Raw genomic sequence first — 22,774 nt, forward strand, 5'->3', positions numbered from 1 at the left:
TGTTTGTTCAAGTTTTTGTAGATAATCCTTATCACATTATGGAAGTTCCATCCTATTCTCAGTTTGCCAAGAGCTGTTTTTATTATGAATGGATGTTGAACTTGAGTTTTTTCCTCTACATATCTATTGATTGGATCAGAAAGTATTTCTTTTTTAATATGTAAATGTGATGACATATTAATTGATGATTATTAAACATTAAGTCTTCTTGTATTCCTGGGATAAACCCACTGTGGTCATAGTGTAGTTACTGAAAGAATAGGCTTTTGAGTTAGACTGCTTGAGTCAGATCTATGAACCTGGCTGTCCCACCATCTAGCAGGGTGACCTGGGCAAGTTACTTAACCTCTCTGTGCCTCAGCCTCCTGGTATGTTGAAACAGGGATGGCAATAGGACCGAACTCACAGAACTGCTGTCAGCTTTAGGAATATGTCCGAAATGCTTAAACCAGTGCCTAAAAGTAGACCCCATGTACATGTTTGCTTGTTTGTTGACTATACAATAATTTATTTAGGAAGTTAGTACTTGTGTTCATGAGTGATTTCTTTTTTTTTTTTTTTAAAGTCAAAGAGATTTATTAAGTCTGGAGTGAGGACAAAAAGGGGCCACATGCTAACCTGACTAACTCAGGGAGGCCTGCGTGGTGGTCTTGCAAACTCAGACCTAAAGTAACCACAAGGATGGTCTGAAATTAAAACCTTTTAATTAAAAAGCAGTTGATAGTGGGTAGTCACATCCTAGGCCAGTATCTTCCCTGATGAAGGTCAACTTCAATCTTTACTGAGCCTATTGTCTTTTTGCATCTAAGATAACCTACCTGTGGAATGTCAGGGTAACTTGTAACTTCCGTTATTTTTCCAGACCCCTCAAGGCACAGACCACTGGGGCACAGACCACAAATTCCCTCATTGTTATTGTTATCATGTTAGTTGTTGACTGTTAACCATCCTATACCCACCTATGTAAAAGAAGCATGTGTCTATCATTTTACTTTTTATCCAATCCCAGAGGTTCCCCCCCCCACTTTGCTTTCTCCCACCTCCTTAATCTGTCACCAATGGTTTTCATGTAACCCAATAATGTCTCCTCTTTGACGGTAATTTATAAAAATAGGTGAAAAACGACCATTCTCAGGAGCATTGTTTCAATGTGTTGAGATTCTGCTTCCTGGAAATTGCCAACAGCTTGGCTCAAATAAACTCTCAAAAATTCTTTACAGATTTGAGTGTTTCTTATGTTAACAGGAGTAGGTCCTAAACATCTGTATTTTAATAAAACTTTATAGGAAAGTCTTTGCCAGTATGTATACATGGATTTAACTAGTGTCATTGTGTCAAGCACAAGAGGATTATGATAGCAGCTCTTTCTCTTAGCTGTGTAACCCTTAACCTCTCTGAGCCTTACGCTTATAGTCTGTAAAAGGATATCCTGATAACAGAGTATATAGAACATATAGACCAGCAACAAATGTTTGTTTCCTTCCCATTCCATCTTTTCCCCTCTTTAAAAGTGATTTTTGTTTTAACCTTAAGATTATCACTATGTCTTAGAGAAAATTTTGGGAATGTTAAGAGAAAAAGGACAACAAACACACTCATGTATATTATGGAACAGATTTAGGACTATTTCTGTAATAAAGAATGCTATCACAAAAATGAGTTGTGTGTTGGAGTGAGGTGAGAGAAAAACAGTCTTTCCTGAATGACTATGTGTTGAGGTCCAGCCCCAGCAGATCCAGGGGTCCCCAAAGCTGTGGACGGAGTCGGAGAAGAATGAATGACACGGAGACAGCTTTCAGGTGATCAGCAGCCTAGCCAGGATCTCTAGCCAGGATCTCCAGCCAAGTTCTGTCCAGGATCTCCAGCTAAGTTCTGTCTTGAGTGATTTCAACTTACAGTTTTTCTTTCTCATAAATAAACTTGAAATTAAGGTTTCGCTAAACTTCTAAAATTAGTTGAAAGGTGTTTTCTCTTTTTCTATTCTCTGAAAGATTTTGTGTAAGATTAGAATTATTGGTTCCTTGACTATATGGCAGAACTCATTTGTGAAGCTATTGTTACCAAACTGAACCGGGCCAATTATTCAGCAGTTGCTAGCCAAGGAAACTATGGCTAAACGTCCAGGAGAACTTCGTCATCACATGCGCAGTTAGAAACATGCCTATGCAGACATCACCTGTCAGAAACGGCGGAAAACCTCTGCCGGGGGGAGACTTGGGTATTGTAATGAGGGTGTAATGAGAAAAGTTTATGCGGAGGTCAGTGTAGACTCCTGCAGGCCGCTGTGGGCAGCCACGGCTGGTTTGAGCCAGATTAGCCCCCCGGTTCTGCAAATCCTCCTGGCTTCTCCCTGAAAAAACAAAACAAAACAAAAACAGGTCTGGCTTTCGTCAATGTCAGGGAGGGCATCTGTCAGGGAGGAAAGTTTAAGTCTCAGCCCTTCTGTTAAACTCCGAGCAAATTGCAGGATGTGGTTAGGGTGGCCTAAAGGGGTTTACAGGTTAATCTAAACCAGCGGTTCTCAACCTGTGGGTCGCGACCCCTTTGGGGGTCGAACGACCTTTTCACAGGGGTCGCCTAAGACCATCGGAAAGCATATATATAATTACATATTGTTTTTGTGATTAATCACTATGCTTTAATTGTGTTCAATTTGTAACAATGAAATTGGGGGTCACCACAACATGAGGAACTGTATTAAAGGGTCGCGGCATTAGGAAGGTTGAGAACCACTGATCTAAACAAAGTTATGAATTCTAAATAAAAGCTATTCTATGCTAGGCTGCCTGCATATGTATATATAATAGGTCATACCATCTGCCCTGAAGGTTTTATGTAGGAACAATTTTCAGTTTAAATTCTTTGATGGTCTCTTTGGGTTTTGTAAGTGTTATATATTTACTTAGGACCTTGTAAATCTAAAATTTCAATACATTGGCATAAGGTAATTCATAATATCTTATTATCTTGTAACTGTCTGCAGAATCTGCCATGAGGTTCCCTTTTCAAGTCCTAAGATTGGGTATACGTGCCTTCTCTCTTCTTCGGTGATCATTCTAAACAAAAACTTGTGAATTTTATTAGTCTTTTCGGGGAGCCAACTTTTGGGCCTTGCTGATCTTCCCTATTGTATCTTAGCTTTTTATTTCATTAATTTCTGTTCTGTATTATTTTTTCTTTCTACATATGTCTTTTTCCTGTTCTTTCATAACTTCATAAGCTCATAGACTTTCAATCTTTCTTTTTTAGTAGTATACACATTTGAGAAATAGAGTTCCCTTTAAATACTGCCTTCGTTTCACATTTTGATATGTAGTATTTTTTATTATCACTCAGTTCAAAAAGGTTTATAATTTTCAATATGATTTCTACTTTGACCCATGGTTTATTTATGAGTACTTTCCTTAAGTTCCAAACAAATAAGGTTGTTCTGTTTATCTTTTAATTTTTACTTTTAACTTAAATGCATTTGTCAGAGGATATACTCTATATAACTTTATTCCTTTGAAATATGTTGAGGCCTGCTTTATGAGCAGTATAGTAATTATTAATGGCCTCTATATTTTTGAAATGAATGTGTAGGTGTTGGATGCAATATTTTATGTATGTCCATTAAGTAAGTTGATTAAAGCTGCTGTTCAAAGCACAAGGAAAATAGTCAATCTAGAATAATAAAAGCATAATATGCTGATTAGACTGGATGTCTTTCCAGACGTCCTTCCGGATGACCTTCTGGACAAAGCCAGGGCTGTGAGGGAAGCCCAGGTCCCGGGTGCCTGCCAATGGCCGGAGGGAAGCCTGGGTCCCGGGTGCCATAGGGAAGCTGGTGCTGGCAGCCGGGGAAAGGAAGGCCTACTCTTGCACGAATTTCGTGCATTGGGCCTCTAGTACCATATTATCATAATAACTATGCATGGTGACAGGTGGTTACTAGACTTATTGTGGTGATCACATCATAAGGAATATAAATGTTGTACACTTGAACTAATATAATATTGTCTGCTAACTATATTTTAAACAATCCTGCTGTTACATATATTTACTGATGTTTTTGTCTGTTTTAATAAATGACCTTCTTAATTTATACTTTGTATTTGCTCTGACAGGTCTGTGTTTCTTTTTCTCAGTTTTTGTCTTCTTCTGAATTGATATGTTTTTGGTCACTCCATTTCCTCTCCTCTACTAATTCCAAAGTTAATGCAATTTGATTATATTATTTTTGTGATGCCTAAATTGCTGGTAGGTATTTTACTTTGGATCCCAAGAAGCACTAAATGAGTGAATGAGACAGTGAGACAGAAAGAAAAAAGCCAGTGCAGGCTACATTGATGAACCAGTCACTGCTATGGGCAGCTGGGACCTCTGGGAGAGCATGGAGAACATGTCTCAGCATTCCCATCCCACAGGCAAGGAAGCTGGTACATTTATTCAGAACTGAGCTTTCATTAGCTGCATTAACTCCCTAGCCTTACTGGCCTGCCCTATATGGAGGCTGAATATACTCCTGCAACCAGAGAAATCCCTCAGGCGGAGTCTCAGGTGCTTGCTGTAGGAAAACACTGACATATAGCCATGGTAAGTGCCGACGGAATGTGGGCAGGCACCATCATCTGCTTAGAACGACATCATGCATAGCTAACTTACCAAAGTCTAAAGACAATCCACACTTTACCCTTCCTGGGACCTACACAGGTCTACAACACTTCGACTCCATGTAGTCACCCTCCCCTGAAATTCTTAGGCTATTGTTACTGTGTATTTTAATTCTATCTGGCTTATTTTTAACCACATATGGCATTATTTTTCAAATGTCTATTAGAATTACCCACATATTAGCCTGCTTACTTGTTCTTCATTCTTTCTTGCATCTCAGACCTTCTATTTGGGTCACATTCCTCTTGTCTGAAATATGTTATTGGTATACTGGAGAGTTGCAAACATTCGCCTTTTTGGTCTGACATGTCTTTATTTTGTCCTAAATCTTGAAAGACTTTTTCTGGTTATATAATTCTAAGTTAACAGGTATTTTGTTTTAACCTATTGACTACATTATTTTCCTGTCCTCCCAAGCCCCCATCCAAAAAAAAGTCAGCTCTCAGTGTACTTGCCACTCTTTTTTTTTTAAATTTAAATATATTTTATTGATTTTTTACAGAGAGGAAGGGAGAGGGATAGAGAGTTAGAAACATCGATGAGAGAGAGAAACATTGATCAGCTGCCTCCTGCACCCCCCTCCCCCCCCACTGGGGATGTGCCCGCAACCAAGGTACATGCCCTTGACCGGAATCGAACCTGGGACCCTTCAGTCCGCAGGCCGAAGCTCTATCCACAGAGCCAAACGGGTTACGGCAACTTGCCACTCTTTAAAGGTAATTGGTATGGCCCTAGCTGGTTTGGCTCAGTGAATAAAGTGTCGGCCTGTGGACTAAAAGGTCCCAGGGTTTGATTCCGGTCAAGGGCACATGCCTAGGTTGTGGACTCAATCCCCAGTAGGGGTGCATAGGAAACAGCCGATCAATGATTCTTTCTCATCATTGATGCTTCTATCGCTCCCTCTCTGAAATTAATTTAAAAAATAAAAGAAAAATATTGCTATGTAAAATGACAAATTTTAATGCCTATGTTTTATTTAGGATTTTTATGGTTTTGATTCTAACATTTAAATCTTTAATCTCTTTTGAGTTTATTCTTGTGCATGGTGTAAAAAGGTGGTCTAGTTTCATTTTTTTGCATATATCTGTCCAATATTCCCAACACCATTTATTGAATAGACTAGCTTCACCCCATTGTATGTTTTTGCCTCCTTTGCCAAATATTAATCAACTATAAAGGGGTGGGTTTCTTTCTGGGTTCTCTATTCTGCTCCATTGACCTATATGTCTATTTTTATGCTGTTTTGATTACTATGGCTTCATAGTATGGTGTGATATCAGGCAGCATAATTCCTTCAACTTTGTTCTTCTTTCTCATGATTAGTGTTGCTATTCTGGGTCTTTTGTGGTCCCATATACATTTTTGGAATGTTTGTTCTAGTTCTGTGAAATACTATCTTGATAGGAATTGCATTGAATCTATAAATTGCTTTGGCTAGCATGGACATTTATATGATGTTAATTATTCCTATCCATGAACACTACATATGCTTCCGCTTACTTGTATCTTCTTCAGTTTTTTTTACAGTGTCTTATAATCTTCTGAGCACAGGTCTTTTACATCTTTGGTTAAATTTATTCCTAGATATTTTATTGTTTTTAAAGCAATTGTAAATGGGATTGTTTTCTTAGTTTCCCTTTTTGATAGCTCATTATTGGTGTATAAAAATGCAACTGATTTCTGGATATTTATTTTGTATTCTGCAACTTGACTGAACTCATTAATTAGTCCTAGTAGTTTTTTGTGTGAAATCTTTAGGGTTCACCACTACATAATCATGTTGTCTTCAAATAATGACAGTTTTACTTCTTCTTTTCCAATTTGGATGCCTTTTATTTCTTCCTCTTGCCTGATTGCTATGGCCAGAATTTCCAGAACTATGTTGAATAAGAGTGGTGTCTATTCAGGTGCTTTGCCCTTTTTTTAAATTGGATTGTTTGGTTTTTTTGGTATTGAGTTTTGTGAGTTTCTTTGAAATTTTAGATATTAACTCCTTCTCAGATGTATATTATTGGTGACTATGTTCCCAATCTTAAGGGAAATGTTTGCAGTTTTTGCCCATTGAGTATGATGTTGGCTGTGGGTTTGTCATGTATGGCTTTTATTATGTTGAGGTATGTTCCCTCTATACCCACTTTGCTGAGAGTTATAAGTGGGTGCTGGATTTTGTCAAATGCTTTTTCTGCATCTATTGATATGATCATATGGTATGTTATTTTTTTTTACATTAAAAAAATATGTTTTTATTGATTTCAGAGAGAAGAAGGGAGAGGGGGAGAGAGATAGAAACATCAATGATGAGAGAGAATCATTGATCAGCTGCCTCCTGCACACCCCTTCCTGGGGATCGAGCCCACAACCCAGGCATGTGCCCTGACTGGGAATCAAACTGTGACGTCCTGGTTCATGGGTTGACACTCAACCAGTAAGCCACACCTGCCAGGCTAAGGTTTCATTTTTAAATTGATTTTAGCCAGAGAGGGAGATGGAGAGAGAAAGAGAGAGAAACATCGATCGGTTACCTCTTGTACATGCCCCAGCTGGGGCTAGAACCCGGCAATCTGAGTATGGGCCAATCTGACTGGGAATCGAACTAGTGACCCTTCACTGCATGGGATGACTCTCAACCAACTGAGCCACATCAGCCAGGGCTCAAGGTATCTTTTAATTTTTCATTGATCTCATTGTTAACCCATTCATTGTTTAGTAACATGTTATTTAGCCTCCACGTCTTTGTGGGTTTTTCAGGATTTTTTCCCCACAGTAATTGATTTCTAGTTTCATATCATTATGGTCAGAGAAGATTCTTGATATGATCTCAATCTTCTTAAATTTATTGACGCTTGTTGTGTGTTATAACATGTGATCTATCCTAAAAAATGTTCCATGTGCACATGAAAAGAATGTATATTCTGATGCTTTGGGGTGAAATACTCTGAAGATATCAATTAAATCCATCTGATCTAGTGTGTCATTTGAGGCTGCCATTTCCTTATTGATTTTCTGTCTGGAAGATCTATCTATTGATGCCAATGGGGTGTTAAAATCTTCTACTATGACTGTTGTATTACTTTGGATCTCTACCTTTATTTCCATCAAGATATACTTTACATTTTTAGCTGCTCCTATGTTGGCTGCGAAACGTTTACAAGGATTATATCTTCTTGTTGAATTGCCACCTTTATCATTATGTAGTGTCCTTTTTTAAAAAACATATTTTTATTGACTTTTTTCAGAGAGAGAGGAAGGGGAAGGGAAATAGAAACATCGATGAGAGAGAACATCAATTGGCTGCCTCTTGCATGCCTTTCACTGGGGATAGAGCTCACAACCCAAGTGTATTCCCTTACCGGGAATTGAACTGGTGACCTGTTGGTAGGTCAATGCTCAACCACCAACCCACACTGGCTGGGCTGTTGTGTCTTCTTTGCCTTTGTTTTAAAGTCTATTTTGTCAGATATAAGTATTGGTACCCCAGCTTTTTTAAAATTTCTATTTGCATGAAATATCTTTTTCCATCCCTTTACTTTTAGTCTGTGTGTATCTTTTTGTTCTGGAGTGCGTCTCTTATAGACAGCATATATATGGGTCTTGTTTTCTTATCCACTTAGCTACCATATGTCTTTTGATTGAAGCATTTAATCATTTACATTTAAAGTGATTGATAGGTACATATTTATTGCCATGTTATTCTTTAACAATATTCCTCTGTTTTTATTTTTGTAGTACTGGTTTGGTGGAAACAATTCCTTTACCTTTTTCTTGTCTGAGAAGCTCTTTATTTTTCATTCAATTTTAAGTGATAGTCTTGCTAGGTAAATTAGTCTTCATTGTAGGTCCTGGCTTTTCCTCACTTTGAATATTTCATGCCAATCTCTTCTGGCCTGAAATGTTTCTGTTGAGACCTTGTAGATAACTAACTGTCTTTCTCTTTAAGCTTTTAAGATTCTTTCTTTGTCTTTAACCTTTGCTATTTTAATTATAATGTAACCTTTGCCATTTTAATTATGATGAGGGCCTCATGGGTTCCTCTTGTTTGGGACTCTCTGCACTTCCTGAGCTTGTTGTCGTCATTATTTCTTCAAATAGGTTTTTGATCCCTCTCTCTCTCTCTCTCTCTCTCTCTCTCTCTCTCTCTCTCTTCTCCTTCTAGGACTCCTATGATGCATATGTTGTTATGCTTGATGTTGTCCCAAAGGTCCCTTAGATTATCCTAATTTTTAAAAAATTATTTTCTCTTTATGCTGCTCTGATTGGTGTTTTTTTCTACCTTGTCTTCCAAATCACTGATTCAGTGCTCTGCTTCACCCAACTTACTGTTTATTCCTTTCAGTGTATTCTTCATTTCAGTATTGTATTCTTCATTTCTGGCTGGTCCTTTTTTTGGTGGTTTCTCGGCCATTTTTTATGCTGTTGGGCATCCTTATAGCCATTACTTCGAACTCTATATCTGATAAATTGCTCACCTCCATTTTATTTAGCTCTTTTCCTGGAGATTTCTCCTATTCTTTCACTAGGGGCCTGTTTCTTTGTCTCCCCATTTCAGCTGACTCTTTGTATTTGTGTCTATATATTAGGTAGATCTGCTCTGACTCCCGTCTTCATGGGGTGGCCTTCTGTAGTAGGTGTCCTGTGAGGTCCAGTGGTGCTGTCTCCTTGATCACCTGAGCTGGGTGCTCCAGGAATGTCCCTTGTGTGGGCTATGTGGACCTTCCTGTTGTAATTTAGTCTTGATTCCTATTGGGCCATTCATGTGTAGGATTGACCCTATGGCTGGCTGACTGGGAGACTCAACCTGGACTATAGCAGCTGACCACATGAAGCAGAATTCGCCTCGGTAGGGCTTGCTGCCTGCCAAGATACCCCTTTGGATATGCTGCTCTGATGTTGTCTGAAGGTGGCCACTGGGTGTGTTGATTCTGAGCCTCTTGTGAGAGACTCTGGCTCAGGCCAATATAAGATGCTGCCTGTGACTGGCTCTCAGCAACCTGTTGGAGCCACAAGCAAGCCACAATTTGTGGCTACCTCTGCTGGGTGTGCACAGGAAGGACCAAGCTGCACACCAAGGCTGGCTTTTAGCAGCACCAGGTCCAGGGGCAGGTCAGCAAAAGTCCTAAGGCACCCAAGATCTGCCTCTGCCTACCTCCACCTGCTAGCTGCCTGTCAGGCTCAGTCACTGAGAGAACCTCTGGCTGTACTCCTCAGCAGGCTGTAAGCTCCACAATGTGGAATGAGAGGGAGTCCAGAGTGTGGGCTATTGCTTTCCCCCAGGATGATGCCACACAGAGGGGAATGCTCCACTCGAGAAAGATGGCATTGTGGTGTGGGAGAATGACCCAGCATGGGGATCCTGGCAGCTAGCCCTTCAGCTCCCCCCCAGAGCTTCAAACCCCAGTCTCTGATCATGCGATTCTAGTCTGCTTCACCCCCCTCTGCTGGAGCCCTGGGTGAGTGGCAGTCAGTCTCCATGTAACTTCTTCTGTAATCCTTGGTTACAAGACTTCTCTCCAGCTAGTCTTCAGTTGGTTGTTCAGGATGATTATGCTATAGTTTAGTTGTAATTCCAGTTTGGTCCTGGGATGAGGTGAGTGTAGCTTCCACCTATTCTACCACCATATCACATCCCTCCTCATTCAGGATTTTTAAATTGCTCCTTCACCTTTCCTTTGTCCAGACCTCATCTGAGACTCCTTCTTTAGCCCACATTCCTCAGCCCTGAACACATTTCCTATCCTCGTCCTTCTCCTCTTTTCTTTAACATGTTAAAATTGAAACCATTCTTTGTGACTCTCTTTCCTGGGATAATCACTGTAAGAAGAGAAGAATGATGTCCTGTGGGGAGATGACCCACCTCGCTGGACTTAGTAGTTCTTCTGTGAGTTAAATCATTTCCCCGATGAGCTCAGTTGATCTCTCCTGTCTATAATCCCTCCAAGCCGAACTTTGCCCCTTGGCCAATATTGCATGCAGCTCATGGCTCTGCCCCTGCCACTCCCCCCTTTGCGAGGATGCCTTCCCGGGGAATTTCATCACTTCCTAGAACAGCCAAACTTTTTTGGTATATTTCTCTCAGTTAGTGTTTAACCAAACACCTATCTCTAAGGGGTGGGCTGAACTGACAGAGGAAATGTTAAAAACATGAGACTCAGGAGGACAATTTCTGCAGGGACTCCCTGGCTTCTGGAGGAGAGGGAGGTAGGGCAGTGGACAGGTGGCATAGGAGAGAGGCACAATGGAGTCTGGCTTCACCTCCAAGGACACCTATCTGAGCCATTTTAACCCTCGAGATTACCTAGAAAAATATTACAGCTTTGGGTCCACACAGTCTGCAGAAAACCAGATTCTTAGGCTTCTTCTGAAAAAGCTTTTCAATATATTCTGTGTGGGTAAGTTTGTCTGTTGTCTGTGTCTCCTATCTCCCCTCCCCACCCCAAAACGTGAGTCATATAGATAAGAGTCTCAGGGCATGACTGGAATTTTTGTCTAGTCATTGCTATTTAACAGCCCTTTTGGCATCACCTTCGTATGTAGCTAAGATAAAAACTAATGTCGGTGTGGATATTTTACAGTTTACAAAGTGCTTTTATATCCATTATCTTGTTGGGTCACACTAAAGGGAAACCAGAAGACGCGAGTTCTGTCCTTGATTCTACATGGATTTGCTATGTGACTAGAGCCAGCCATTTAACTCTTGTGATTGATCACTTAAGAAATGGAGGTTCTAATACTTATTCTGTTCCTAACTCAATGGACTATTGTGAATATGCATGAGATAAAGACCTCCCAACATATGAAGAACTGGATGAAGACATTATATAAACTCAAATTTACAAAAACAACACTTTCCCCCCAAAGTATTCCTTAATAGTTTTGAGCAGCATGCCTCCACCCTAGATGAGGGAACAGAAAATGAAAGTCTGTTTTAAAAAAAAAAGACTTTGACAGAATAGTCATGATGATCTAAGTGGTGAGATGATCGAGGTGGTCTGTCTTTGGGGCCCTCCGTGGGGCTCTCCATCATAATGCCGGCAAAGGCAATGCAAGTCAGCTCTACCACCACCATATAAGCCTAATTCCCCTTCCTCATTCCTTCCTCTCAACCAGCTGGCGTGAAGGGAGACCTCCTGATTGACATTGGCTCTGGCCCCACCATCTATCAGCTCCTCTCTGCTTGTGAATCCTTCAAGACGATCATTGCTACTGACTACACCGATCAGAACCTGCAGGAGCTAGAGAAGTGGCTGAAGAAGGAGCCAGGGGCCTTCGACTGGTCCCCGGTAGTGACCTATGTGTGTGAGCTCGAAGGGAACAGGTAGAGAAACTGGGCTCTGCTTCTGGGCTTTCTGAGGGGACTTGGGTGACAGTTTGTTTTTCAGAACCAAGAATTATCTTTAGAGTTCAAGTTGAAAAGCAAAGGAGAGAGAAATCCAAATGGAGAATGAGAGAGCAAGAATGAGGTAGATGTATGTGTGTGTGTGTTGGGGGGGGGGGAGGGCGGCGGGGGGGAGGGAGGGAGGTGTGTGCACGCACCCGTACACAGGTAGAGGGCTGAAGAGATGCACACTGTACCAAGAGGAATAGAGCTTTCCAGGCCGGTGTGTGGGCTCAGTGTCCTGGCCAGGTACCTTAGGACCTTGTTTTAGGACAACTTCAAGGGGCAAAACCAGCTTCTCACCAGAAGCTCTTGGGTGTCAGAACTGTCCCGTGCCATCCTGTTGCTAGCCACCCAAGCACACAGGATTCTGCTGTGAGGGTGGCTAACGTTGATACCCCCAAAAGCTGACTCTATTTTTAAACTGAGATTTGCAGCATAAAGGGATTATTTGAAATGAACTTATTACTTCACCATCCATAAAGTGAGAGCTTTACATACTCACAACTCATGACCAAAATCTGACCCCGCCTTATCGACAAGTGAACTTATGCCACAAATCTAGCTTAAATTAAATCTACTCCCCACATGAGAAACTGGCAATAGTCCACTAGGCAGAGGTGACAGTTCTGTGTTTCACTGCCTTGTGCTCCTGTCCTGATGTGCCTCCACTCTGCTGCCCAGCCATCTTCAGTCCTCAGAGCGCCATGTCTGCTGCTACACATACTGCTGAGACTCCAACAACTCCTTTGCAAACTGCATAAAAAATACCACTTTAGTATTTTTCCTAGGATCCTGCTGGCCCTGTCTGCTACTTGCTCAGTTTACTTACTGTTTTTTCCTGCTCTTGTGGTTGTTTTTTGTTTGTGTGTGTGTTTTTGGTGCATTCTTTCTGTCTTTCCCCAGGATTTAATTTTTACATGAAATCTCTCTCTTCCTTCCCCAGTCCATTTTGCCCTGTATTCCCCCCTTGGCTCATATAATGCACACTGTGTGTTGCACCACATCCTCTGTCTTTCCTTTTCTTTCACAATGGGAAAGCATATATATATTTTTAATTCACATATCTCAAGATTTGGTCTAGAAAGAGCTCTAATTTCCTGGCAAGACAGGCCTCTCAAAAAACAAGTACCGACACTTTTACACATGATTAAAGAAGTTCCTTCCTTCCTTCCTTCCTTCCTTCCTTCCTTCCTTCCTTCCTTCCTTCCTTCCTTCCTTCCTTCCTTCCTTCCTTCCACAAACCTGTACTAACCACCTATGATGTGCTGCAGTGCTAGCTACTGGGATAGAATGGTAAATGAGATGGAGGAGGGCCCTGTCTCATAGAGCTCACGTCAGGAAGGCACACAAGTGCCAGATCACTTGGGTCCTCAAGAGCAAGTTAAAGATTGTTGACTTCAGACATAACAGGAATGCATAGAGGAATAACCAAGACAGTGCTGTGACCCAATTTGCATTTGTAAAATCTCTCTGGCTGTTGTGTGGGGAATGGATGAGAGGGGGTTAGAGGACAATGAGAGATGCAGAAAGGAGACAATTTAAAGCCGGGTAAGAGATGGTGGTGGTCTGGACAAGGCGATGGAGAGAGGTAGATGATTTTAAGATGCATTTTTGAAATAGGATGGGTAAGCGTTGGTATCACATATCAATGGTGATTTCCCTATTACTGAACTAAAAAAACAGGAGGATTGAGGCAATATTCCTGAATCTCAGGGGGAAATATAAGGTAATGTGGTCTTCACATGTCCCTAGGAATGTGCCACCTCCATCCTCTTCCTCTGGAGTGATGGTCATTTTCCTGTCCTTGTACTTACCTTTGGCTGCCACTAGTTACCAGCGTGCTCATTTCCTTCTAAAGCTAACTCTAAAGTCTGTTCTTTAACCCTCCCATATGCTTTGAACTGTTTGCTAACTTTGAGCTATTAAGGGTGTTCTACACTTTATCTTCATTTCTTTACATATCATTGCTACACTTATCGTTAGCAAACATGAATTGTCAAATGGAAATAAGCAAGGTGACTCATTGGTGGTACAATTCTTTATAACTTTGGTTGTGATTTCTTTGACTTTACAGATCAATTTAGGAGAATGGGCATATTGACTCTTCAGTGCGTGAGCATGGTTTATTTTTTCACTTATTTAAGACTTCATTTCTCTCAGCAATATTCTGTAGTTCTCATATTTTATTTTGCTAAAATTTTCCTTTGTGTCACATTTTGAATGCTATTGTTAAATTTATTTTAAAATGTTTTAATTTTATTTTATTAATTTTTACTTCATTAGCTACTATATAGAAATACAATTGATTTTTGTATATTGGCCTTGTGTCCTGTGATCTTGCTGACTTCATTAATTAATTTATGAGTGTCTTTGTAGATTCCATAGGGGCTGTTTTCTTTGTTTTTTAGAATTTTATAATATACATTAGACATTTATGTACGTTAAGAGGTATTCCATTTTTCAAAGAAATTTCCTCTAGCTCCTGTCTTCGCTCTCTTCTCCAGAGCAGTAAGCAGTAATTACTACTCTTGTAGATGAGCTGCTCCATTGCGTTGGGCAGTGATTATAACTTTATGTTTAAAGTCATTATCATCTCCCCAAACTCATTTCACCACACAGTCTCACTGCACTGTTCACAGTAAAAATACGCTCTGCTCAGATTTGAAGCACCTACTCAAAAGCTAGAGGCCCCGAAGATGTTTGGGTGCTGACTTAGTAAGTATTGACAGGCACCAATGTCTATTTGTTCAATTACTAAAACTACAATAATCGAAATGCAAGCTAACTTAATGGAAAAGGAACTTGGGAATGAGATCATTAAATATAACTAATACATTGTAGATACAAATACCATGTATTTCCTGATTAGTATCAGGTAAATATCTAAACTATCCAATATCTGGCCTAAGGGGAGAAGGTCAGAGACTCTGGGGTCCATTGTGAAAACCTGAGGTCCTCTGGGACAGTCACTTTAGTCTTTTTCTCAGAGACTTCCGTTGGTCCTTTTTTGGTACCCATCTGTGTCTGCATCTTTAGAGTCTACTTTGCCTTTGCTTTTATCATTGGATTGGTGGGTAGCTTTTCTAGGCCACTACGCCACCTACGACTGACAAATGGGGAGACCACAGGGTACGTGCATGGTGCCAGGAACTTTTTGTAGACCCAGAGCAGAGCTGGAATGAGGATGTACAGGAACGCACACCATTGCCTCAGGCCGGAGCTCCTGAATGAGAGAGTCCGGGGCAGGAGAGCAGTAACCGGGCTGGGCTCCTTGTGCATGGTCAGGCTGGAGCCTGCAGAGCAGCCGACAGTGCCCAGGCCCCAACTTCCTCCCCGCCCCTCACTCCCCACCCTTCCGCCCCCTACCAAAAGCCTGAGATCAACTGGGTCCATAGGGTTTCTGCATACAAACTTTTAAAAAATATATATATTTTTTTATTGATTTCAGAGAGGAAGGGAGAGGGAGAGAGAGATAGAAACATCAATGATGAGAGAGAATCACTGATTGGCTGCCTCCTGCAACCCTCCACTAGGAATCAAGCCCATAACCTGGGCATGTGCCCTTGACTGGAATCGAACCTGGGACCCTTCAGTCCGCAGGCCAATGCTCTATCCACTGAGCCAAACCCGCTAGGGCTCTACTTACATTCTTTTATCATCTGCAAATAAAAAGTTTTACTTTTATTCCAACTTTCCACCTTTTATTTATTTTTCTGGCCTATTATACTGACGAGGACTTCCAGAACAGTGTTGAGTAGAAATGATGAGAGCAGACATCTGTGCCTTTTTCCATATGTTAGGAAAACATGTTCAATGATTCATCATTAAAAATGATGATGTTAGCTCTGGGTTTTTTTCATGCATATTATTTATCAGACTAAGTTCCCTTATAATTCCTAGTTTCTTGGGACTGTTTAACCAAATGTTGAATTTTTTCAAATTTTCTTTTATCTGTTGAGAGTCCCACGTGATTTTTCTCATTTATTCTGAAAATGTGAATTACATTGGATGACTTTGAATGTTTAAACCAAATTGACCTAAACCCCTTGGTCATGAAATGTTATTCTTTTTGTATCTGTATTTATGAGAGATATTGAACTTTAAATTTAAATATGCTTGGCAGCTGTGGTATCAGCATGATGCTAGAGTCATATACGAAGCTAAGAGTGTTTCTACACCCTCTATTTTTTAAGAGTTTGTATTTCTTCCTTAAGTGACTGGTAGAGTTCACCGGTGCAGCCATCTGAACTTGGAGGTTCTTTTTCATGTGCGTGAAGGATTTTTATTAAGAATACTACTCCTTTAATGGCTATTTGGATTTTCTATTTCTACTTTTGTGTTTTGATAAGCACTATTTTTCAAGAAATTTGTGCTTTTCATCCTGCTTGTCAACTTTTTTGGCACAAGGTTTTTTTGTTTTGTTTTAACATATTCCTTTATTAACCTTTTAATATCTGTAGCTTCTGTAGTAATCTTCCCTCTTTCGTTCTTGAAATTGGCAACTTGTGTTTCTTTAAATCTGGGTAAATCTTGCTGTAGATTGGTAAATTTTATTAATCTTTTCAAAGGTCCAACTTTTGGCTCTGTGATTTTCTTTTAAAATATATATATTGATTTCAGAGAGAAAGAGAGAGGGAGAGACAGAAACATTAAAGATGAGAGAGAATCATTGGTCGGCTGCCTCCTGCACGTCCCACACTGAAGATCAAGCCCACAACCTGGCATGTGCCCTGACAAGGAATCAAACTGTGACCTGGTTCATAGGTCGATGTTCAACCACTGAGCCACTCCAGCTGGGCTTGGCTTTGTTGATTTTCTTGATTGCCCATATTATATTGTATTAATTCTGTTCTTCTTTTCTTTCTTTCATTTACTTTAGTTTTAATGTGCTCTTTTTCCCTAGCTTCTTAAATAGAATCTTAGATCACTGATTTCACACATTTCTTTCTTCTAATGTAGGTATGTAAAGCTATAATTTTCCTTTAGCATTGTTTTAGTTGCATCCCACGATTTTTGATAGGTCATGTTTTTATTATTCAATTCATCATATTTTCTAACTTTCTTTGTGATTTCTTCTTTAACAATAAATTATTTAGAATTGTGTTGCTTAATTTCCAAAATTTCTATTTTTTCTAGATATCTTATTATTATTAGTTTCTAATTAAATTTTGTTGTAGACGGCCTGGCCAGGGTAGCTCAGTGGTTGAGCATTGACCTATGAACCAGGAGATCACAGTTTGATTCCCGGTCAGGGCATATGCCCGAATTGCAGGCTCAGTCCCCAGTGTGGGGCATGATGATTCTCTCTCATCAGTGAAGTTTCTATCTTGCTCTCCATCTCCCTTCCTCTCTGTAATCAATAAAAATATGTTTTTTTAAAATTTGTTGTAGTCAGAGATTTATTTTATGATCAGCATATAGTCTACATTGGTGAACAATCTATGTGCTTTCTACATTGAAAAGAATGCATATTGTCCAGGCCTCAGTTTAGTTTCTATAAATACCGATTAAGTCAGGTAGAATGATAGTATTGTTCAAATTTTCTGCATGATTTTTTAATCAATTACTGGGAGGTGTTAAAATTTCAAACTATGATTGTGAATTTATCTCTTGCTCCCCAAGATGAGTCAACATTTCCTTCCTGTACTTTGGAGCTTTGTAATAACTGCATACATTTTTAGTATTATTATATCTTCTTGACGAATTAACTATTTGTCATTATGAAATATCTCCATTTTCATCCAGTAGTATACTTTGTCTTGAAATCTACTTAGATATTAATGTGGCCACAACAGCCATCTCATGCTTGGTGTCTGTGTGGCTAATAGGTAGCCTCCAAGATGGCTCCCAATAATCCTCACCTCAAGTTTTCAAACTCTTGTTGAGCTCTCTCCACTTGACTGTCTGTTGGATTTAGTGATTGATTCTAATAAATACAATGCAGCAGAATGATGGGTGAGCAATTCTGAGGTTAGGTCATAAAAGACCACAGCTTCTCTTATGGGGTGCTCTCTCTTACTCTCACTCACCTGTGCTGAGGAGTGAGCTTGGAAGCAAATTTCCTCCCCGCTAGGCTTTTAGATGAGTCTGAAGATATGGCCAACACTCTGCAGCCTCATGAGAGACCTTGCACCAGAGGCACTCAGCTAATCTGTGCCCAGGTATCTAACACAGAGGAACTGTCAGATAAATGTTTGTCATTTTAAATTGCTAAGTTTTAGGGTAGTTTACTAGTATTATACAGAACAGATAACTAATTTACATGGTATGTTTTTTCCCACCCTTTTGTTTTCAACATGTCTGTCTTTATACTTCAAGTGTTTTTCTTGCAAATAATAATGTTGTAGGTCTTGCTTTTCAATCCAATCTGACAATTTCTGCCTTTAACTGGATTGTTTAGCTGATTTACATTTAATACAGTTACTGGTAATGTAGGTTGAGTCTAAGTCTACCATCCCAGCACATATTTTCTATTTGTCCCATCTGTTTGTCGTTCATTTATGCCTTTGTTCCTGCTTCTCCTTGGTGAATGGGATAATTTTTAGTGTTCTATTTAATATAAGTATACATATTTTTAGTATGTCTTTTTATCTTTTCTATTGACTTTTAGTGCCTCTTTTGACCACTTTGTGTTTTGTGTGCGTGTAAATGTGATTTTTCTAGAAATTACACGATATATATTTAACATATCTATTACCTCATGAACAAAGTAATATATTAAAACAGTATAATTCCTTTAACCCACTCTACCACCCCATATGCACATGTTGTCATATATTTTATTGGATATATACTATAACACTACAATACCTTGCACCACAGGCACTCAGCTAATCTGTGCCCAGATTATCTAACACAGAGAAACTGTTAGATAAATGTTATTTTTGCTTTAAGCAGTCAGTAGTGCATTTGGTTTTTATTACTTTATTTATCATCCTAACTATCTTTAAGTGTATAGTTCAGCAGTTTTAAGTATATCCACATAAGTCAGTAATATATCTATCCAGTCTAGTATTCTTCATTCCTTTCTGCACATCTAGGCTTCTATCTGGTATCATTCCCCTTCACCCGAAGGACTTCTTTTAGTATTTCTTATAATGCAGTTCTGCTGAAGACAAATTCTCTCAGTTTATTAATATCAGGTAAGAACCAATAACTTTTCCTTCCTGTACTATGAGGAATTTAACAAATTTTGACTCTCAAAGTTCTTCTGGCAAATCTTTTCCCAATGTTTATTGCTAAAATTGGGGAATTTAAATTGAAATATTGTTATTCAAAGTATTATTTTTATACTAGAGGCCTGGTGCACAAATTTGTGCACAGGTGGGGTCCCACCAGCCCCACCCTGATTGGCTGATGGGGCGGAGCCAGCCAGGAGGAGGGGCCAAGGGCAGTTGGCCGGCCAGTCCCACCCCCTGGTCAAACTCCTAGTCCAGGGGACAATTTGCATAATAGCCTTTTATTATATAGGATTTCCTTTCAAGATCAATTTGGACATTTGCTTTGTAATTATATTTGCAATTATGTAGACCTATTTTGTGCTCACTTTATATGATTTTTCTAGTTATTTGAATTCTTTTTTTTTTAAAATATATTTTATTGATTTTTTACAGAGAGGAAGGGAGAGAGATAGAGAGTGAGAAACATCGATGAGCGAGAAACATCGATCAGCTGCCTCCTGCACATCTCCTACTGGGGATATGCCCACAACCCAGGTACATGCCCCTGACCGGAATCGAACCTGGGACCTTTCAGTCCGCAGGCCGACGCTCTATCCACTGAGCCAAACCGGTTTCGGCTTATTTGAATTCTTTATTCTGATTCAGCTCTTACTCAACCAGTCTTCAAATTATTTTTTCCAAATGTACACATAGTCCCCTGCAGTTTGGCTCAGTGGTTGGCCCTGGGACTGAAGGGTCTTGAGATCAATTCCCAGTCAAGGGCACGTACGTCAGTTGCAGGCTAGATCCTCAGGTTTGTGTGCTCCTCCCCCGCCCCCCCCCCCCCCAACCACCCAATTCTCCCTCTCCTTCACTCTCCTCTTAAAAATCCTCCCTTCTCCTTCACTCTCTCTAAAAACAATCAACAGGAAAAAAATATCCTTGGGTGAGGATTAAAAATAATAATAATAATTTAAAAAAGAAATACACAGAGTGACATATTTTCTAAGCTCATGCATATACAGTATAGGAATGGATTTTTGCTACCCTTCACATGAGTAACAAAGTAAAATTGTTTAATACTGCTTAAATATTGCTCCATTTTTTCCTGGCATTTAGTAGAAAGTTGAAAAGGTCCTGGTCAGTGAGGCGCAGTGTCATCCTGTGCACCCAAAGGTTGCCAGTTCGATTCCCGGTCAGGGCATGTGCCAGGGTTTCAGGCTTGATCCCTGGCAGGGGTCACGCAGGAGGCAGCTGATGGATGTTTCACTCTTACGTGGATTTTTTTTCTCTTTCTCTCTTCCTCTCTCTCTCTCTAAATAAGAGGCTATTTTCATTTGCCATTTTTAACTTGTAAACCCCCTTAGAATTTTATGCTAGCTATAGCCTTCAAATGGAAGATATCTTCTTCAAAATAAAAGTAATTTAAAACTGTTGTATTAACTATGTGTTCCCAAGAATTAAATTAGTATTAACTAGAAAAATAACTGTAGCTATAAGGATTTGGATAATATCTAAAATTACTACTAAATAAACAATGAATTTCCCAGAATTTATAGAATTTCAGAGAAAGTTTGTAAAAAAAAAAAAAAAATTTCTCGGTCATTGTCAGACAATACAGCTTTCTGAGGTCCAAATCATTTATCAAGAAGGCTTCTATAACTTCCTTAATTTCTCTAGCCATCACAAGTCTTTCCTTCTCATTCAGAAATGAGCCCTGAAAATCTGGCAGGGTACTAAAAGCATCACTTATCTCATGCAGAATCAGCAGCTTACAACAACGGGCTCTTAAGACACTGTCCCTTCCCAATTGCTCTGTTAGACTAAAGAACTTTATTTCTGGCAGGAAAATTCTGCATTCTCACCCTTATCCTTGTGCTAGATCCTGTGGCTTCAACTATTTTGAGAATGATAGTGATCCCATTCAACTGATGTCTTTCTTGAATCTTCAAGTGCCTCTATCAACCCACAACCTATTTCTCCTGAGAGCATTTCCTTTTTATCTGAAGCTATTTCTTCTCCTGACTGCTGCCGAAGACAATTGGAGCTGTCTCCCGTTCCCCTGCCTTTGGAATGTGACTCATACATTTCAATACCACTCATTTTTATAACGATCCTAAAAGTTATAAGACACTGGCACCCAATTCTTTTTTCACACTATTCATCTATCAAGTGAGAATGTCAGATACTAACATAGAACTAATTACTCAAGCATGAACCGAGAAAAATGAGGTTTTACCTTACGAACTCCTAGAAAGAGCATTAATTAACCGCTGGCTCCTGGAGCTTGGAGCACATTGCCTTGCGGCCCCAGCCTATCAGCTTCCACATCACCTGGGAGCTGGTGAGAAACTAGACTCTTGGTCCCCACTCCCTGTCTACAAAATCAGGATCGTCGTGTATGCAAGGTCTGCAAGGAACGGTCAGCATCTTACCATTTGGGAAGCACCGGTGTCTGGAGCAGAGCGTCCCAGCAGGTGCGCCAGGGCAGCTGGCAGGTGGGGATGAGAAACAGGTGTGCTCTGCCAGCTGCCTTCTCGGCCTCGGGGCAGCCAGAGGCCGGGGAGGCCGACCCCCGCCCAGTCGCCTCCCCCAGAGCAGCTCCCCACTTACCTCTGTACTCGAGGGGCGCAAGCTCACACTGAGGAGGTGGCGTTTCTCTGAAGGGAATGTTCTCTATATGCAGATTTCCCATCTGTTTGAGAAGATGTTTGTCTATCGTCCCAGATGGACACAGTTGTGCCAAATCTGGTCCCTGAACTAGTGAAATGCCTCGGTTCCCAAACACCTCTGCTCCCCTGTCTTGTAAAGGCTGACATTCTTTCTCAGCATCCGGATCCTGATGGTCGTGGGGGTTGTTTCAGGGGCACCTGGGAAAGTTCCTGCCTTGCGTGAAAGTGCCCTTCTCTCATAGTGCTCCCGCGCATTGCCTCTTGGGGAACATGAGCAGGGCAGGTGGGAGCCTTCAACTGGCCATTTCCTTCCACTTGTAAACATTCTACTCGTGTCTCAGAGCGTTTCAGCCCAGTGTGCTGCAGTCGAGCTAGGATCCTCCCCAGGTCTGCTGCGTTGCTGGTGTTCCCATCTCCTCCAGGGGCACCATCATGCAGTTGGACAAACCACCGCCTGGAAGCCAACCTTGCCACCTCCCTCGCAGTCATGTTCCGGGCCCAGCACCAAGTTCTGTCTTACTGCCTGAGTCTCTCCTGAACCAGTATCTTTCTTCCCATATTTTCCATTGCCCTGGTCTAAGTAAGCTCTTATCCTCTCCCTCCCAACTGGCCTTCCACCTCCACTCGCCTCCTGACATACTTAACTCAAGATGTGAATCTGTTTGCACCCCCCCCTTCTTTAACATCCCTCAACGACTTCCCATGGCTTTCAGGACAGAAAGCAAAATTCTTAGTGTGGTCGCTCCTAAAGCCCTGTCCCCCCCCCCCCCCCGACCTGTGACCCCGGGTGCCTGCCTTTACCCCATGCTCTGCTTGGCCTTCGGAGACCCAGCCCTCACTGCATTGTCCTCTCCGGGTCCCTCGGCCCTTTGCATGCAGGCTTTTGCAAGTGCGAGCCTTTTGCACTTGCTCGG

At 40.7% G+C, this 22,774-nt stretch overlaps 1 protein-coding gene and 1 pseudogene across 1 annotated transcript in view; one reads left to right on the plus strand and one right to left on the minus strand.

Moving 5' to 3' along the window:
- The first annotated feature begins 10,671 nt into the window (after window positions 1–10,671).
- Window positions 10,672–22,774, plus strand: part of NNMT (nicotinamide N-methyltransferase) — a 16,630-nt gene continuing 4,527 nt past the window's right edge. The window contains exons 1-2 of the mRNA XM_006093511.3: window positions 10,672–11,039; window positions 11,758–11,965. Of these exons, the coding sequence (XP_006093573.1) occupies window positions 10,886–11,039; window positions 11,758–11,965 (362 nt within the window). The 5' untranslated portion in view covers window positions 10,672–10,885. The remainder of the gene's footprint in view (window positions 11,040–11,757; window positions 11,966–22,774) is intronic.
- Window positions 14,933–15,233, minus strand: LOC111826990 (annotated as a pseudogene).

Source organism: Myotis lucifugus, unplaced genomic scaffold (assembly GCF_000147115.1).
Source record: "Myotis lucifugus unplaced genomic scaffold, Myoluc2.0 scaffold_117, whole genome shotgun sequence".
Classification (NCBI taxonomy): Eukaryota; Metazoa; Chordata; class Mammalia; order Chiroptera; family Vespertilionidae; genus Myotis; species Myotis lucifugus.